A 16,769-nucleotide genomic window follows, 5' to 3' on the forward strand; every position below is an offset into this window, starting at 1 on the left:
CGTGATTCAAAATTTTTCAAAAGGGATAAATAACCATTAAAATAGGGAAAATGATTCCCATTATTTCTAATGGGTCCTGCAAAGTGAATTTTTCCTCTTCCCCTTAAATTATATGTTGCACTGCATACACAACAGAGACTTAAGCTTAAAAGAAGGTTCCAGTTAGCACAAAAAACCTACCAGCTAACAGATGGGAGGTGTAAAGCCCTGAGACAAAAAACAAAACAAAAAACACCATGGCTACTCCTCCCTGGATTCTTTACCATTGAGGAGCCTTAATTCAATTTCTCAGTTTTTTTCTCCCCAGTAAGGTTTCAGGATCTCTGGGTTCAAAAGTTTCCTTTGTGCCTAATGATGGTCAAATCACATCCCAGTGCTCTAATATATGACACAGTAGTGGCTTCACGGGGTTGCTAACATAGAACAGCAAAAGAAAGGAGACCGCAATGATGGCAGTGCAGAGAAAGCTCATCTACTCCTCTCTGTGTCCTGGTGGAAGGGAATTTAAGCTTCAGTGGGTTCAAATAAAAGATGAAGGAGCCAGCCATCACTGATCAGTGCTTTTTCACCCATTCTTGATGCCAGTTTTATGTGATATGATGAAATAGGAAAATTCTGTTTTTGTCTGCCAAGTAGTCAATGTTAAAGTTTTTTGACATTTTTTTCAATGCCTATATTTTGTGGCACTCACTGCATGTCCTCTATGTTAAACCCCACGATCCACATGATGCACCAAACAGCTTTTGTGTGAATTATTTGAATAAATCAAGCCCAGAGTAGCATGACAGAAATAGCAGCCAGTAGTTTCAATTAGGCATCTCCCAAACTGATGTGTCAATATCCTCTATGTAAATCCTGACACCTTTGTTTATTTGTTTGTTTGTTCAGATGTGCCAGCTGTCAATTATGCCCAACTGAGCTCTGGTAAAACACAGCGCTGTGAAAAATAAATAAACCGCAGCCAGCAGCTTCAATTAATGATACAACAGTGTATGTGAGAGAGTGATTTGAGCAGCCTTTAAGTAAAATGTTTCTCTATAAACAAATTATGACCAGACACTAAGCAAAGTGTTAACAAGTGTGATACAGGCTCTATTTAGTCCTAATAGACAAATGTCCACCATTTTAACTGTGGGCAAAGAAAACATCATGGGGACATCCCTTCTTTTAAGTAATGACATCCATGCTGGCAGTGTGTGGCTGGAGTGAAATGACAGTAAGTTCACTTTGCTTCTATTACAGCCAAATTATGCAGATGTACCAGACCTGCATTTGAACTTCTTTATATTGTATATTCTTCTCATATGAGTTTATATAATTGAGGTTGCATCCACACAGCCATATCAGGGGCAGATCCTGCTTCAAATTCCTCTCTCCACCCACCTGCAGGCATTTGATGCGGTGGGTTAGCGCGGTGGTGTTGGTGCAGCCCTTGCTGCGTGTGGCGTTGATGTAGCACTTGATGGCGTCGTGCGGCTGGTTGCAGGACTCATACAGTGTTCCCAGATCCATCCAGGCAGCCGCGTGGCTATGGTCCAGCTGAACGGCGCAGATATAGGCCTGCAGGGCATCCATAGGCTGGTTCTGCTGCTGGTACAACACCCTGCAGGGAGGGGGAGAGGGGAGACAGCATGGGGTCCACAGGAGAAAGATGTGAAAGTAGGAAGAACAAAGAGGGAGGGATGAGGAGGGGACAGGAAAATGAAGTGATAATGGCAATGAGGATGGAGAGAAAGGATGAATTAATAGTGTTTTGTCATGCAAAGATTTCAGAAATAAATGGATAATTTATAAATAAGTGATTAAAGCAAGGATGAAATTGGGAGATTGAGAGTGAGGTAGATTGATAGATTTAGAAAATAATTGAAATGAGAAGATTAGGATTTAGATTACTCCAAATTCAGAAACATAACAATGACAATAATAACTTCCATTCATGTCTTTGGAATGGACGATTGTTCAATGAAGGCTGCAGTTCATTTTCTGCTGAACAGATCAAACTGAGTCTTACCCTATAGAGCACCAGGTATCTGCACTGGCCTCTGATTTGTCTATGGATTGCCGGTAGGAGATGAAGGCGTCCTGGACCTTCCCAATACTAGAGTAGCACCTGCAGGAAACACAGACTGTCAGGGTGGTGCTACAGACATAGAAAATACAATAATCCAAGTACAGAAAACTTCTTTCTAATTGGTAAGTAGCTGTGAAGCCTGATCCTATTCCAATAATTTGAACAGAAGGCTTGAAGAGGATCTGAACAGGTCATCTTCATCCGCAGATTGAATAGATAACATATTCCTGTGCTGCAAAAATAGTGCTGTAATAAAGCAAATTCAACTTGTATAACAAATTCTGTCAAACGTTCCCAATTACTCAATGACAAAGTGAGAATTCAAGGTCCAATAAACAGATTTTATTTGAGTTAGGTTTTTTCACTCATAACAGACAAACTAACTGTGATAGAGCGGTTATTCTTTCTAAGAAATTATTCTTTTCACCAATTATGTGCTTAGCCAAGTTTTCATGACCAATTTCACAAGCACTGTGAATGTGCCTGGTTAGATTGCTAGGTATTGCCAAATCTGTATCAAAACTGTCAAATATTTGTGTGAAAAGAATTACCTTTGTACCATTTCAGATACGCTCAAGTACAAACCAGATAACAGAAAAGTAGACTATAAATACTTTGAGATAACAAACCATCCTCTGATGGTGTGCAGCGTACCTGCCAAGGAAGTACCAGGACTGTCCAGAGTTGGGGTCGGCCTCCAGAGATTTCTGCAGACACTGGATGGCATAGCTGTCCCTGTTGGCTCTGTCTCCGAGCTGTTCCACTGTGTGATGCATCCAGCCTGGAAATGCCATATTAATCATTGACTGTAATGCAACAATTGTATCGCTCAAACAAAGAAAAACAAATTCACCTGGCTCATTTTGGATTTTTTAGGATAAGTTAACACATTATGCAAATGTGCCAGAATATGAATTACAGCATTGCATTATCTTTATCTTTTAACTAAATGTGCAACCAATACTTTTGTGGAAGAGAAGCTAGGGTGAGTTTTCTCAGTTTCATAGGAAAAGACAGTTCACCTAAAATATTTAAATTGATTGATATGGTTGTATAAAGACAAAGTATGTTATTTATGAAACAAGCATTTGGCTTCATTGGATTAGATACATAAAACTACTCATCAATCAATCTTATTTTAAATAATTTTGCATGGCCATGAGCAGGTGAGTCTTACCTAGCTGCTGCAGGGTAGTGGCCTTCACCTGTGCAGGAAGATCCTCCGTCTGCAAAAGGCTTTCATAGGCCTCCTTGGCAGCCCGGTATCTCTTCTGGATAAGAGAAGCAGTGGAGGGGCAGTGGAGAGTGAAAGAACGGGGAGGGAGTGTACCGTGGGGAGAGGAAAAGTGACAAAGCACAAATTAAAAAGCTGTTCATAACACATTGGATTGAGATTTAATTCATGACTTTTGCCAGGTTGTCCATGTTTCCAATGAACAGCATAATCAAACTGGAATGCCAAAGTAATTATCTTGATTGACCTCATCGCTCCTCTAAATTGAGTCACTTTCTCATCTAAAGATCTACTGCATGCAATATAAGCCTGAGACTCCCACTGCGGCGCCGTGTTCTGACATAGCACATAAACACATTAGTCGTGAAGCACTGCTACTGCCAGAGCTGGCGAAAGCTATTGTACCTCTCTACTGAAACCGACATAAAGAGAGAGAGAGAGAGAGAGAGAGAGACCACCAGCATACAAAAGAAGGGGAGACAGACTTTCTTGTTTCCGTGGCAACCCCGCCGATCGGCTGAGAGTAATCTATCCCCTACTGCACGCCACCCACTCACGCACCCTGCTCCCTCCTCAATTTGTCAGCACCTGGTTCAAAATTAAAGGAAAAAAAAAAAATAGGGCTTTCCCTGGCATTCTCATGCCCTGTGATATTACAAGCGTAGCTGGGTTACGAGTTACTGCCTTAGTAATGAACCTTCAACACGCAGCGCTTATTCTCACATTCACCAAATGAAGGAAACAAAACAAATGTGTCCTTGGGAGGAGTCACAACTGAAGGACTGGTTAAATAAAAGAACAAGAGAGCACTTACCTGAATCTCATATAAATGAGCAATGTGGAACTGAACTGTGAAAGGAGAGGAAAAAGAAATATATTAGATAAAAGGTTATTTGGCTTTTAAAAAGGGTTCCCAGCCCTCCTCAGAGTTAGTCCTCATCATAGTCTTTTCAAGGCTTTGAAAAAAGTAGTGCTGCGTTGTCAATAAATGGGTGTTAGAAACCCAAGGTTGCCTGTCTACGCTGAGTGTAACAGATCAGATAGGTAGCTGTGCTCCTGGCGGCACCTTCCTTTGTCTGGAGCGCTGCAGTGTCTGATCTAAGCTGCCTGAGTGACTCTCAGCAGATGGAGGGAGAGAGGGAGGGAGGGAGGGAAAGAGAGACAGAGAGAGAGTGAGAGTGAGAGAGAGAGTGAGAGAGAGAGAGACAGAGAGAGGGAGAGAGAGAGAGAGAGAGGGGAAGAAAGACGGGGGCTGCCCTTGCTATATATATGTGTGTGAGTGAGAACAGGAATGAGGGGGACACAATGAGGCAAAGGCAAACAGTGAGAGGCTGGGCAAAAAAATGGATATTGCTGTCTCCAAGGTAACAGGTACCAGGGCGGGAGAGATGAGATGGCAGCGGCATATCAAATATTCTACCCAGACTGAACCTCAGCAACTGACCATAAACACTTCATACAGGAGACAGAGAACACAATAATGTTTCAGTTTCTCTGCTGCTGTTTATTTATTTATGTTCATGGGCAGATGAGATGCATTTCTAGAAGTGAAAATCAGACTGCAATTTTTAGGAACCTTATATTCATATATAACTAATACTCTTGTGTTTCTGTAATCTATTATTATTACATTATAAACATCCTGAAAGCATTTAATACATATTTTTAGGTAATTCGAGTCATTTCTTAAACACAAGACAAACGAAAGAAACACTAAATAAATGAAGAAATAAGGGTGTAGCTTACTTTCAGCTTTGGACAAAGTGCAGGGGTTGGAGTCAATCAAAGCCAGCTGAAAATGCTGCGAGAGAACATCAGTAGAAAATCAGTAAAGACACCAAAAGAATGACCAATATACCTCTACAGTGTTTCAGCTACCATCATGCCTGAATTTTTAGCAGCAGAGCGATCCCCTGTGCATAATTCTGCTTTATTTATCGCCAGCTGCCAGGAGCCATTGAGTCACTCGATGGCATTGTCACAGCGGGAGCCCCGTTTTCTGTTTAACTGTGCTCATTCATGGCGGTGAGCTTATCTTGATGCATAAAGCTTGTTGATACTAACACAGCATTTCCTGCTTGTGCTTCATAATAAATGCGTTTCATTGTGAAGCCACTTCTGGAAATATTAACAATACCAGCCAAATTATGCATTGCTCTCATTTGTACGATAAGATTTGAACAGAGGTTACTATTTCTTTACATTTCAGCCTGTCAGAGAAAATGATATCAAACACCACATTTTCTGAGGAAAATGTAATGTGTGTGTTTGTGTGTGTGTGTGTGTGTAACTTGCCTTTAGGCTTGACTCATAGTCTGTGTTGACCTTGAACATAAGACCCAAGCGCAGGTGGATCTCCTTGGCCCGGGAGAACCCTGGGTCAATGTACAGCACCTCCTGGAATGCTTTGATCGCCCTGCAGGAGGAACGGATAAAATAATGAATAGAAGGAGAGAGAGAGAGAGAGAGAGGATGGCATCAACAAGAAAGAATGAAAACATACAAAAAAGACTGAATAGTTGGACTAGGTTGAGATCAGATTTGTTTAATAAATCAGTGCCAGTCCTTAATGAACTCCAACTATAAAGCCAACCATGTTTTCTTCTTTGTTCTGGGCCAAATGAACCAAACAAACAGATGTGAATGCAACCTAAGCTGCAGCACTGTTGGTCACTCAGTGCTCATTCAAGTCACATTGTGCGTGCCACCTTGAACTGAATACTAAAGACGTTCCTGCCACAGTGTCTGACAAAGTATCCCATTTGTTATTAACTTATTTTGCTGAGCTTGCTCAGCAGTCAGATAGCAGCTGAATCAACTGATGCTGCAGCAGAAAGCTCGCCCGAGCAAGCTTTATTTGCTTTTTCTTGACAGAGAGACCGAAATGCTTTAATGCTTCACATGCTACGAGAAACCTAACTGGCAAGCAAGAAATTTAACAATGTTCTTGGCGTTCTCATAATACTGGATGTGCGTGCTCCTCTTGAAATCAATTTCTGACTGTGTTCTGTGGCCACTGAGAACAACAGCTGTATTTGTCAAAGCTTGCGTTTGACTCTTTATCTGTCCAGACGTTTAAAGTGAGCTAATTTTTATTGGCAACTCAGCCAGAACGGACTCTTCCCTGGTTGTGGTGTTACCATGGAAACTACACAGGACAGCAGCAAAAGCAGTTTCTCAGTTGGCACCAACACACACAGACATATATACAAATTACAACTGAGCCATGTAATACTGGTCTCGCGTTCAAAGATGCTCATCTATGAATAGGCGTTCTCTCTTGAATGGACCTGTCTTTCTACTATGCTTTATTTGCCGAGCGTAAAGTATGTTCAGCTGCATTAGCACCAGGATTGCTTTAACATCTGCAACAGACAAAGTCATTTGTTTCAGCATTTCTGTCTCAAAATCAACAACTGGTTGACTCTCCTCCAACTCCGGGTGGAAATGTGTCTTTTATTGTTTGTTTTGATTGCAGAAACATTTAGTCTCTGCATGCTGTGTGGCTTTTATTCCTCCTCTACTTCATAAAATCAAAATCTGTCCCTAAAAATGTATGATGCTGTTGTTTGCTGAATGCTACAAACAAAGTTGGGTATTTACATTATTTACAATTGATTTAAGCAAAAAACAAAACAAAAATCCTAACTGTACCTGTTCATACTGTGAATAGAACTGATGGATAAAACAGTTGGTACTCACCACTGAAAGGCATTATAGTGGAAGTAGACCATTCCCAGGCCATACAGAAAGGCAGCATTCTGGGTGGGATGAAGAGAGATGTAAAGTCATCATGACAAACTATTAAAATAAAAACACACTTTCAAGTCTACCTGCTTTGCTCTACAAATGCGCCTACAGGAAGATTAGCATGTGCTACATCTTTTAATCGTTGAGGCACAACAAGAGTGCTGACAGGAAATCAAACTGATGTAAAAAGACCAACAAATGAAGCAGAAATTTCACAGTCTTAACATGACTAACAGGCGTACAGCATGCACTGTTTGAAGACAGAAAACCTGTTGTAAAGCCCATCACAAGTTTCCAGCTTTGGAAATACTAGTTAAAATAACAGCAGCATAAACCATATATCTGCTAATGTGCAATAAATACATCATGTTTTATTAATACTTAACTATATGCTCTACATTTGGTGAAGTTGACAAAAAATTCCATGTAGAAAAATATAGTTTTATACACTGGTTGGTGAGTCAATCTTCATCATGGCATGTCTCTGACACTGTATGTGTACTTGTAAACAGGGGCTGCACATGTTTACATAACCTTGTAGCTACTTGGTACAGCTCAATGATGTGAAACTTCTAGTATTCACTCTCACCACAAAGTGAATACCTGACAGGAGAGAAGCTCAAAATGACTGTGACATGAAACCTGCTGAAACCGCACCTTATACCAGTATCTTACCCTTCTACACGCTTTGTGCGTTTGTGTGAGTGAATGACACCTTGAGTGTGTGGGAAAGAAAACCAACGTTGTGTATTATGTGTGTGTGATTGACAGGATGTAAGAATATCAATGACTGAAAGAGAAAACAGACGTGTGTGTGTTTGTGTGTGTGTGTGTGTGTGTGTGCGTGTGTGCGTGTGTAATTCTTACCTTCCAGTAGTCTGACTGTAAACTGTAGTACCTCTGGTATGCCGATAATGCTGTAATTAAAAGGAGAGGAAAGCAGAGATTGAATTTGTGTCACCACAACTCTGGGAAAAGAGGGAAAGAGTGTGAGGCAGTGAGCAGTTGTGTTGAACTGGAATGGAGCCAACAGTCTGTCTGTTGAGGCTGTCTTCAAGTGGCAATAAAACTTTAAACTTAACAAATATCAAAGTCTTTAGTTGAGTATGAATGGTTCATTTTAGGGTGAGGGTAAATATTCAAACTAAATTTCAAATATATTGAAGATTCCCAGAAAAATTGTAAAATGTAATTGGCTATTGTGATAATTGAATTATTATCACAGAACACCTGACACAAAGGATGATTGTGCAAACCTCTGAAGTGCAGGAGGACAGCTCACTCACCTTTTGGGTAATCCTCCAACAGGAGGTTGAAGTGGCCTAACTGGCAGAATAACTCAGGCTCCACTTTGCCCTCGGCCTTAAGGATGAGCGAATCATAGCAGCGAACAGCCTGAGGAGGACACAAAAACAAACAGGCTCAGCGCACTGTGTGTGTGTGCCAGAACGTTCATGTCTGTTATGCAAAGTAAAGAAACATAAGGGAGCGTGTGTGTGTGTGTGCGTGTGTGTGTGCACGCGGGGGTTGGGGTGTTTAAGAGAGAAACTGAGAACCAGAAAGCGAGACAAAAAAAATAGAGTAATGTCACACTGAACTTTTGAAAGTCACAGCATGGCTGACGTCAGCTACCTATTTCTGGCCAAGCCGACTCAAATTCTTTTCAGCAGATAAATATCAGGCCCAGACTAACTTACTGGAATGAAGTTAAGTGTAGATAAGGACTTTTGTGCTCAAGGGCTTTTTTCTTCAACTCTTATTACAGATCTTCATGCCTTGATAAAGAGATAGAACAGTATCTGCTGCCTGTGAGCTGGAAGCACCCTACAAGATCGATGGTGTTTAAGGGCAATGCTGGTGTTTCTAAACTTGATGTTTTTCCAGTTTACTAACAAGCAACGTGCATGAAACCAGTGTGCAACGTTTGTGGGGAGGTTGAAAACTGGTTTGTAACCGGTGTGCAACCTCCCCACAAACATTTAACCAAGGACAATGCTAGTGCATGCACTGAGCATCAACACAGGCAGGTCACATCAGTTATCAACACTGACACGCTACATATGTCAGAAGTCAATTTATGTTTCTGCACCATGGCAAACAAGCCAAAGAGTAAGATCACATTCAAGATAACTCAGCTGGTCCCTAAAGCTGAGTGCTGTTTCTGCCAGTCATACTTTCTCATTATTTATCACCTTTAACCTTCAAACCAGACAGAACAGACCTCTAGTTTGTCCTGGATGAGTACAGTGCTGTCATTGCCTAGATTGAGACACCTTTATTTGACAATTGATAGATGATGGGGGAGAGAGGGGATAGTGACATGCAGCAAAGGTCCTCCAAACCGGGGTCCGCTGCGTATGTGGCATGCGCACTTAATCTCTCGACCACCCACACGCCCAATGTAGCTGTGTTTTAAAGTGTGAAGTGTCTATATTAAAGTCAAGTTCCACTCAAAACAACTATTCACTATTTGACACAAATCCATCTGTCAGAGAGCAGTCCTCTTTATTATCACTGAGGATTTAGGGTTATAATTTCAACAGGTTTACAATGTCAGTTCAAATAAATGATACACATTCTCAGCTACAGCTTATACACACAGTTAATTCCACTTCATAAACATGAACTGTCCCTAAAGCTGGATTTATACTGGACGCAGATACGTACTACACCATGTAGGTTTGATTTGTAGGCGACAATCAGATTTCACCTTGCGATATCACCGCAGCAACACCAGTTGTGGTGAGCAGGGCATGTGTTAGTGAAAAGTTGCACATACACTTTTTGTAGTTCATCACCCTGAAAGCCACATCCCTGATGTATAGTTTCAGTATATCTTTGAAAAAGAAAAAAACACTATGCTAAATTCATACCCCTAAATATGATACAATTAAATAAAGACAGACAGACCAAATCATTTATCCATCAAGTGAGAATCCCTAAACAAAATTGTTTGTGATGAAACACACCAAATTTAAAAGAAAACCCTGAAATATTCCTTTATCTGATAAAGCAATATCAGATATGTTCAATAACTCCATACGACTTATTGCAGTTTGAATGATTGGTATAAAGGGCTCTGCTGACACAGCATTTTAGTGAGGACTGTCTTACTTACAGTTGACTGCAAGAACTCACTTTCATCACATTTCTCTACCTGTGCAAATGTCCCCTTTACATTTTGCTAAACATTTAGAAATAAATTCCTTAGTCATTTGATAATGTTAGAGAGGAGGAATGCAATATGATATTGGGATTGGAAGATATTGATATTGGAAGCAGTAAGACACTGACCATGATGCCTTCATCACGTTGCCATAATTTCCACACCATGTTAGCATGATTTCATCAAGCATGCATTTGCACACTGTGAGAAAATACTCAGCTATATTGCTGTATCAGTTTTTCTCTTGGCTAACTCCCTACTACAAACTATTTCTACACTATCTTGAAAGGAATGCCTAGCCAACGCTGTGCTGAGGTGTCATGGTGCATCTAAAAGGAGATCTAGATTTACTTTAAAAATGTGTTCTTCCTTTTCGATACACACTAAAATAAATAATAAAAAACACTCATCAGCATTTGCACTTCCTGATAAAGCTTAGAAGTCAGGTAAACAAGTAATAAGCTAGCTGATACAACTTTTACAACAAGATGATATCAACATGTCATCAATCAGAGATTCTAAAATCATCCATTTAATATCTCTGCATGTATAAGCCCAATGTAGATAATATTGCCAATCATCACTATGAAGATGGACCATTTATTTGCCATGTGTTTAATTCACCGGATCTGCCAGAAACAGACATCTGGTGATTTTTTTTAATCCTTGATAGAAGATCTTAACCACATTGGCCACCCAGGCTCCACTATCCCAGTAAACGAGCTCCATTTGTACTACATTACAGCTCCTTTGCTTTAACATGCCGAACTATTGATCTGCAAACACCTGCAAAAAAATATGAAAATGCTCAACATAGGAAGCACTGCTAAAGTCGGTGAGTAAAGTTAAATTTTAGACTGTGTCCTTAGACATATTCTTTACCATCAGATAAACTACTTGGCAGACACTAAACATTTTACATAACCTACAACAAATACGATGAGCTCTGAAATAGATCTTTGTATAATGAGGCGGTAATAATTACCATAGAGCCTGTACAGGTCACTTAAAGTGAAACTAATGTTTACAGTTTCATGCTATAATCGTCTAAGTGAACAGACAACACTGACTTTCTGAGAACTGCCTTGCTAATTCAACTTTGAAGCATCTTGTGTCTCTAGCAGACAGCTTCTCTTTCCTGCATTCATGCTAATGAGTCACACTGTATATTAAGTGGCTCTATGCTCCTAGTACTATTTAAGTTATACTTTATTTTGTCCTCTAAACATGACCCATCTCAACTTTTCAGCAGCGGTCAGCCATAGTGGAGTCGTCCAGCCAGTGCCTGAGTGAAGGGCAAGGCAAGAGTAGTCTGAATACCTAACATGCACGTCTTTTGCTTTGACCTCCGTGACCCAGATGACACCCATGCTTACACAGGGACGTCACACAACTGAGGGGCTGAAGACGCCAGTTATTCAATCACTAACATGAGGTTCAAACCTAGGACTGTTCTCACTGTGTCACATAAAAAAGGGTGATATGGGAGTAAATAAAAGGTTGCTGTTTGGACTTGTGTATGAATCAGTTAAGCGTTTCCTCCAGGTGATTCACAAGATACACTTGCACAAGATTTCTATGGAGCCGATAAGAATAAAATTTGGCACCAAAGGTTCCAAAATCTTTTGAGACCGATAATAAACTGCACAGCTGAGTTAAACATACAATGACATTTCTGTTGTCTGAGACTTTGAGGGGGATGAGATTGGACGAGTGATCGAGTCTACTGGAGTATTTTCTTTTTTACAGAGTTACTGGCAGAATGGTGTCAAAATACTCACGAATGCAGAGACCGCAGTAGAGACACTTCAAACAATAACTCAACTAAAAAAAACATCATGCTGAGCACACCCAGTTGAAAGTTTATCTTCCGCCTCATTATTGTCATGTTTCGTCATTGCCACCTAGTTACGGGTGATACAGTGACCTAGTTCTGTCAGAAGTGCTGAAACCACGTTTATCTGCATGCAGAGCAACAGTGCGGCACCACAGCTGACAGGTTAGCCACTCAAAACTAATAAGCTATGAGCAGAAACTGGAAATATATAAATTGCATCAAACCTTGAACATTGTAGTAGATGTTGGCACAATGAGAGTTGATGCTTTTGACCGTTTTTAATTATTTGCCTTTCGTGAACTGAATCTCTCACACTGGAGTCAAACGTAAATCAGTTTAATTGCTCATGAGGCCACATTTTTGTTCATTTCCTTTTTTCCCCCCACATGAGCCATTCACCGGTGACAGTATGAGAAAACTAGAAAGTGCCACCAATCTAACGTATCTAGCATTTAATGAAGCCAAGAAAAAACAACAACTTCCAATATGTGTTAAACTGTCCTCTGTATTATTAGATGGTGTGGTATTAGCATGCTGTTTTCTGCTGCTCACTATGGATACAAGAGAAGTCAAAATATCTCCTTTCCAGGAGCCCCCATCTTGCTTGTGTGACGTCATTTGGAGCCAGAGTCTGTGCAGTAATGTCAGACGGTGGGATGATGGCCCACAGGACACCCCACCAGCCATCAGATGCAGTTTGACAGTGGCTGTCACACAGATCAATCATGTCACACCCCTTTTTAAATCGTCAAACAACCAGTTTATAACAAACCTTTAAGATAAATGAGCACTTGGACAAACACATTAGCATGATAAGAACTACCTACAAAGATAGAAACCATCTTTGGAAAACAAAATTTTGACATGAACTTTGATATTTTAGTTTGGCTCGTGTCTCTTCTGCTAACATGGAGGGGGCGGGATGTATGACCTATACTGAAGCCAAACACTGAGGAGCGATCAAGATGTTTTGGCTCAACTTTTGGGGAGCTGTCATTATGACATCTGTCTTTATGTACATTACAGTCAATATCCAACATATTCCTCTCTCAGTACCCAGACTCTTGGTATTAACTGATTCAATACCAGCCCTCTCTTTTCTTTCACACTGTGTGGACTCATTACAACTTTTCATCAACGTGGAAGTTAATCTGAAGCTATAACAAGATTTTAGGTCTCATCCGGTTGCATTAATCACCGATATCAAACCAATATTCAGTACTGATGCTTGATGTAATGATGAGGGTCTTGATTGACATATCTGTATGTCATGTAATGGTAAATGGACTGTACTTATACAGCGCCTTTCTAGTCTTTACGACCACTCAAAGCGCTTTACATTACAACTCATTCACCCATTCATACACTGATGGCAGGGGCTACCACGCAGGGTGCCAACCTGCACATCAGGAGGAAGTTAACCATTCATTCTCATTCATACACCGTTGGCACAGCAGTGCCCAAGGACACATCGACATGCGGACTGGAGGAGCTGGGACCGCCAATCTTCCAATTGGAGGACGACCACTCTACCTCCTGAGCCACAGCCACCCCGTCATGTTCAGTGTACACATGCGGGTTTTACAATCCAATCTGGCTTTTATTAGCGGTTAGTGAATCAGGTATAAAAAAATCAAAAGCCATGTTTGCGATATATCGCAAGGGCGTCACTGTGTTACCGCAAAACAAATCCAGACTAGTGGGACTGTAACAGGAAAGCCTGTAAACAGACGCCAGGTATGGAGCAAGATGAGGCTTATGACAACAGTTTTTTCTTCAACTTCCTCCATGTTGTCCTCACTCTGAACAATTGCAATCGCCATCACAACCTCGTAGGATAAAACACAAGCAACTCAAGCTGACCAATCATAGCTCATGTTGTCCCCATGTTATTTCTGTGTCCACTATAACCCTTACATTATTAAATCCCTTTTAAGTGTGAACAAGTTCTGCATTACATCCAAGGGTTTTTAACGTACATGTCTTAAAATACACACCACTAAGACCAAACCAATTCCATATCGAAACTGATCAAGCAGTCAGATTTTTTGACAGCTTCACTGTTTCAACAAAACAGGGAGGAAACTTTTCATGCCACAGTCCCCCAAAAAGTGTACAATGATGTTCAGCAAATCATGGGTTAAACCACTGCATCAGCATTCACATTCAAATCCTACAAGGGCCAAATGCAAGGAAGATGTTGATAGACTTTTCTTAATTTGAAAAATCAGGAAGAGCACAGTGTGATTTGAAGCCAAGCACACTTATTGCACAGCACGTTTTCCATATTCTCTTAACAACGATGGTGTATCCGTGCTGTCTGCAGCTAGATGAGGAGTTGCACTTCCTAGGTATCCCACACCACCTAGCGAGCAGATTCGTGGATGGCCCTCTCAAACCATGGGCTGTCAAAAAAAACATCTTCACCACATCATGCACAGTTTTAGACGCATAAAGAAAAGAGAGCTTTGCTCTTTGTGTTAGGCAAAGGTAGACTGCTCGTGTGTAACATGTAGCTTACTGGTCCGAGAGCACATGCAGAGACAAACAGGGGTAATGAAAACTGTAAACAAAGGACCCTGACACCACTTAAGTCGGCGAGTGAAACAGATCTATGCAAACAGCCAAGACCAGGGAGGTAACTAAAGATACACCTTGGCAACACAGAAACGATCCGGAGCAACACATTCATATCAAATCGGTTTTTATAGATATCGGTGTCACTCCGCCATGTCCCGCCATCTTGGACAGGCAGCCAGCCATTAACGTTACTTGTAACGCTTGTCAACTCGTTCACAGTGACTTCTAAACCAAAAACACGAGCACAACAGTCAGTGGAGAAATGCAATGTAAAAACAACAGTGTACTAGCCCAATGCAAATGCTACTGATTGGAGCTAACCCAATACTAAAATAACGTGGGTCGGGCTACAACGTTAACGTTACTTCCAACATTGTTGTAGCCAGACAGGGGTGCGTGTGTGTTTGTGCTTGAGTCTAATGTGCAATTAAACAATCTCACAACGACATCAAACTTTCCTCATTAAAAAGTGCAATGTTTTCAGCAGTCAAAAACCATGACGACGTTGTGTGTTGTTGGTGGTGCAAAAGCAAGGTATACAAGGATACGCTGTTGGGGGAATAGCTACTCAGCTAACAGGGAAGGGCGGCTGCCAAAACAAATTCACTTTAACCAAAGCTAGCTACATCCAGGGGAGCCATAGCTAAGAGTTAGTCGGCTCCCCTGGCTAGCGACGCCGCGTAGCCGCAGGTGCAGGGTCGCTGTTCATCGGATGAGAGTAGCTAACTAGCTAAGGCTAGCTGGCTTGGCTAAAAAGAGGGGCTGCGGCTAGCTGGCCTTTTGCGGGTGGGCCACTTCAAAAATGCACTAATTCACTGCTGTACATGATAGTTGAGAGGCTGGAGTAAAGTCCCAGGGAGGAAGGTGTGTGCTTGGTTTGTTAAATACATCCAGTTTAGATTTGCTACCTTCATCAACAGGGCCTTCGTTCTGGCGCCATCTTCATGAAGCTTCTGAAATCCAAACAGTGAGCTGCAAGCAAGAAGACAACATAGGCGGCTCAGTATCACTTGCAAGAGCGGCTCAGGAGACATTTTTTCGACACGCAAGGAAAAGAAAACAATTTAATTTCAAAGTGTGCGTTCGTGTGAGTGCACGGGGTTGCTATTCCGACCTGTCAATCCCGACCAAACTGTCCCTCTCCTGGGCTGTCAGTGTCGGAAAGTCCTCCTCTGTTTCACTCGCTTTTCCCGCCGCCATTTTCTTTTCCTCATCACCACCACCAGCAGCAGCAGAAGCCGAGCCGAGACTCCGAGCAGCAGCGCAGGCAGCGACGGCGACAGACACACCGCACGATTGCATGGAAAATCGCGACGCGGGGACAAAGGGTTTGCTCCGCCAAATCAAAGAGAGGAAACCGAAGAAAACAAAACGATCAAAAACTTTTTTTCCCAGGCTGAAAAGATGCGATTCGATATAGTAAATCCTTTCAGAGGGGGTGGGGGGTACAGAAGCGCTCTCCGGGGTAGCTCCTCAAACGTCACATTTTTTCCACCACAAAAGTGATATTGTGCTGTTACTTGAATGCGACTGACTGAGTACAATATCCAAGATGTGAGTATATCACAATAAAACGCGAAGATAAAGTTATTATAATTGTGTCACCCAAGCGAACCCACGCGCCGCTCTAACCACGCCCTCTCCTCCTCCTTCAGCCAATATGAGCGCCCACATCCCCCCACGTGACATCCCTGCTATATCATTCTTTTTTATCTTATATCTTCACATTTTCTCTGCAAAACCTCTCATGTTTTACACCACGGTTTTGACTGGAAGCAAAAAATGCATAATTAGATATACAGTCAGACCATGCAAGAACGGTCAAATGCAAGTTTCCATACGATGAAAAATTATAATTTTATATCCAAGTAATGAGTATTGACACTGGAGTGGTTAAAACATTACTGTAAGGCATCATTTGTTCAAGGGCTTTCACACAACGCAGCCTTTTATTTCACTCCCTTATATATTCTCTCATAGGGAGGAAAAAAAAGTTGCAATATTTTAATGATAAAGTTGTTATATTGCTGAGCCTAATCAAGCGATATGAAAGCAGTTTGACTGACGTGGCACAGCATCATCATGTAGGCGTGTTTTCGTATTGTCAACATCCTGGTGACATAGCTAGTTT

The 16,769-nt window shown here is 41.4% G+C and overlaps 1 protein-coding gene across 1 annotated transcript in view; it reads right to left on the minus strand.

The window, feature by feature from the left end:
• The window catches only part of LOC128354389 (lysine-specific demethylase 6A-like), a 31,357-nt gene extending 14,610 nt beyond the window's left edge, over positions 1-16,747 (minus strand). The window contains exons 1-12 of the mRNA XM_053314626.1: positions 15,753-16,747; positions 15,547-15,610; positions 8,342-8,450; positions 7,923-7,972; positions 7,008-7,066; positions 5,601-5,721; positions 5,052-5,106; positions 4,120-4,154; positions 3,249-3,342; positions 2,726-2,852; positions 2,012-2,110; positions 1,384-1,603 (exon numbers count right to left, since the gene is read on the minus strand). Coding sequence (XP_053170601.1) covers positions 1,384-1,603; positions 2,012-2,110; positions 2,726-2,852; positions 3,249-3,342; positions 4,120-4,154; positions 5,052-5,106; positions 5,601-5,721; positions 7,008-7,066; positions 7,923-7,972; positions 8,342-8,450; positions 15,547-15,610; positions 15,753-15,940 — 1,221 coding nt within the window. The 5' untranslated portion in view covers positions 15,941-16,747. The remainder of the gene's footprint in view (positions 1-1,383; positions 1,604-2,011; positions 2,111-2,725; positions 2,853-3,248; positions 3,343-4,119; positions 4,155-5,051; positions 5,107-5,600; positions 5,722-7,007; positions 7,067-7,922; positions 7,973-8,341; positions 8,451-15,546; positions 15,611-15,752) is intronic.
• Positions 16,748-16,769: the final 22 nt, after the last annotated feature.

Source organism: Scomber japonicus, chromosome 24, assembly GCF_027409825.1.
Source record: "Scomber japonicus isolate fScoJap1 chromosome 24, fScoJap1.pri, whole genome shotgun sequence".
Lineage (NCBI taxonomy): Eukaryota > Metazoa > Chordata > Actinopteri > Scombriformes > Scombridae > Scomber > Scomber japonicus.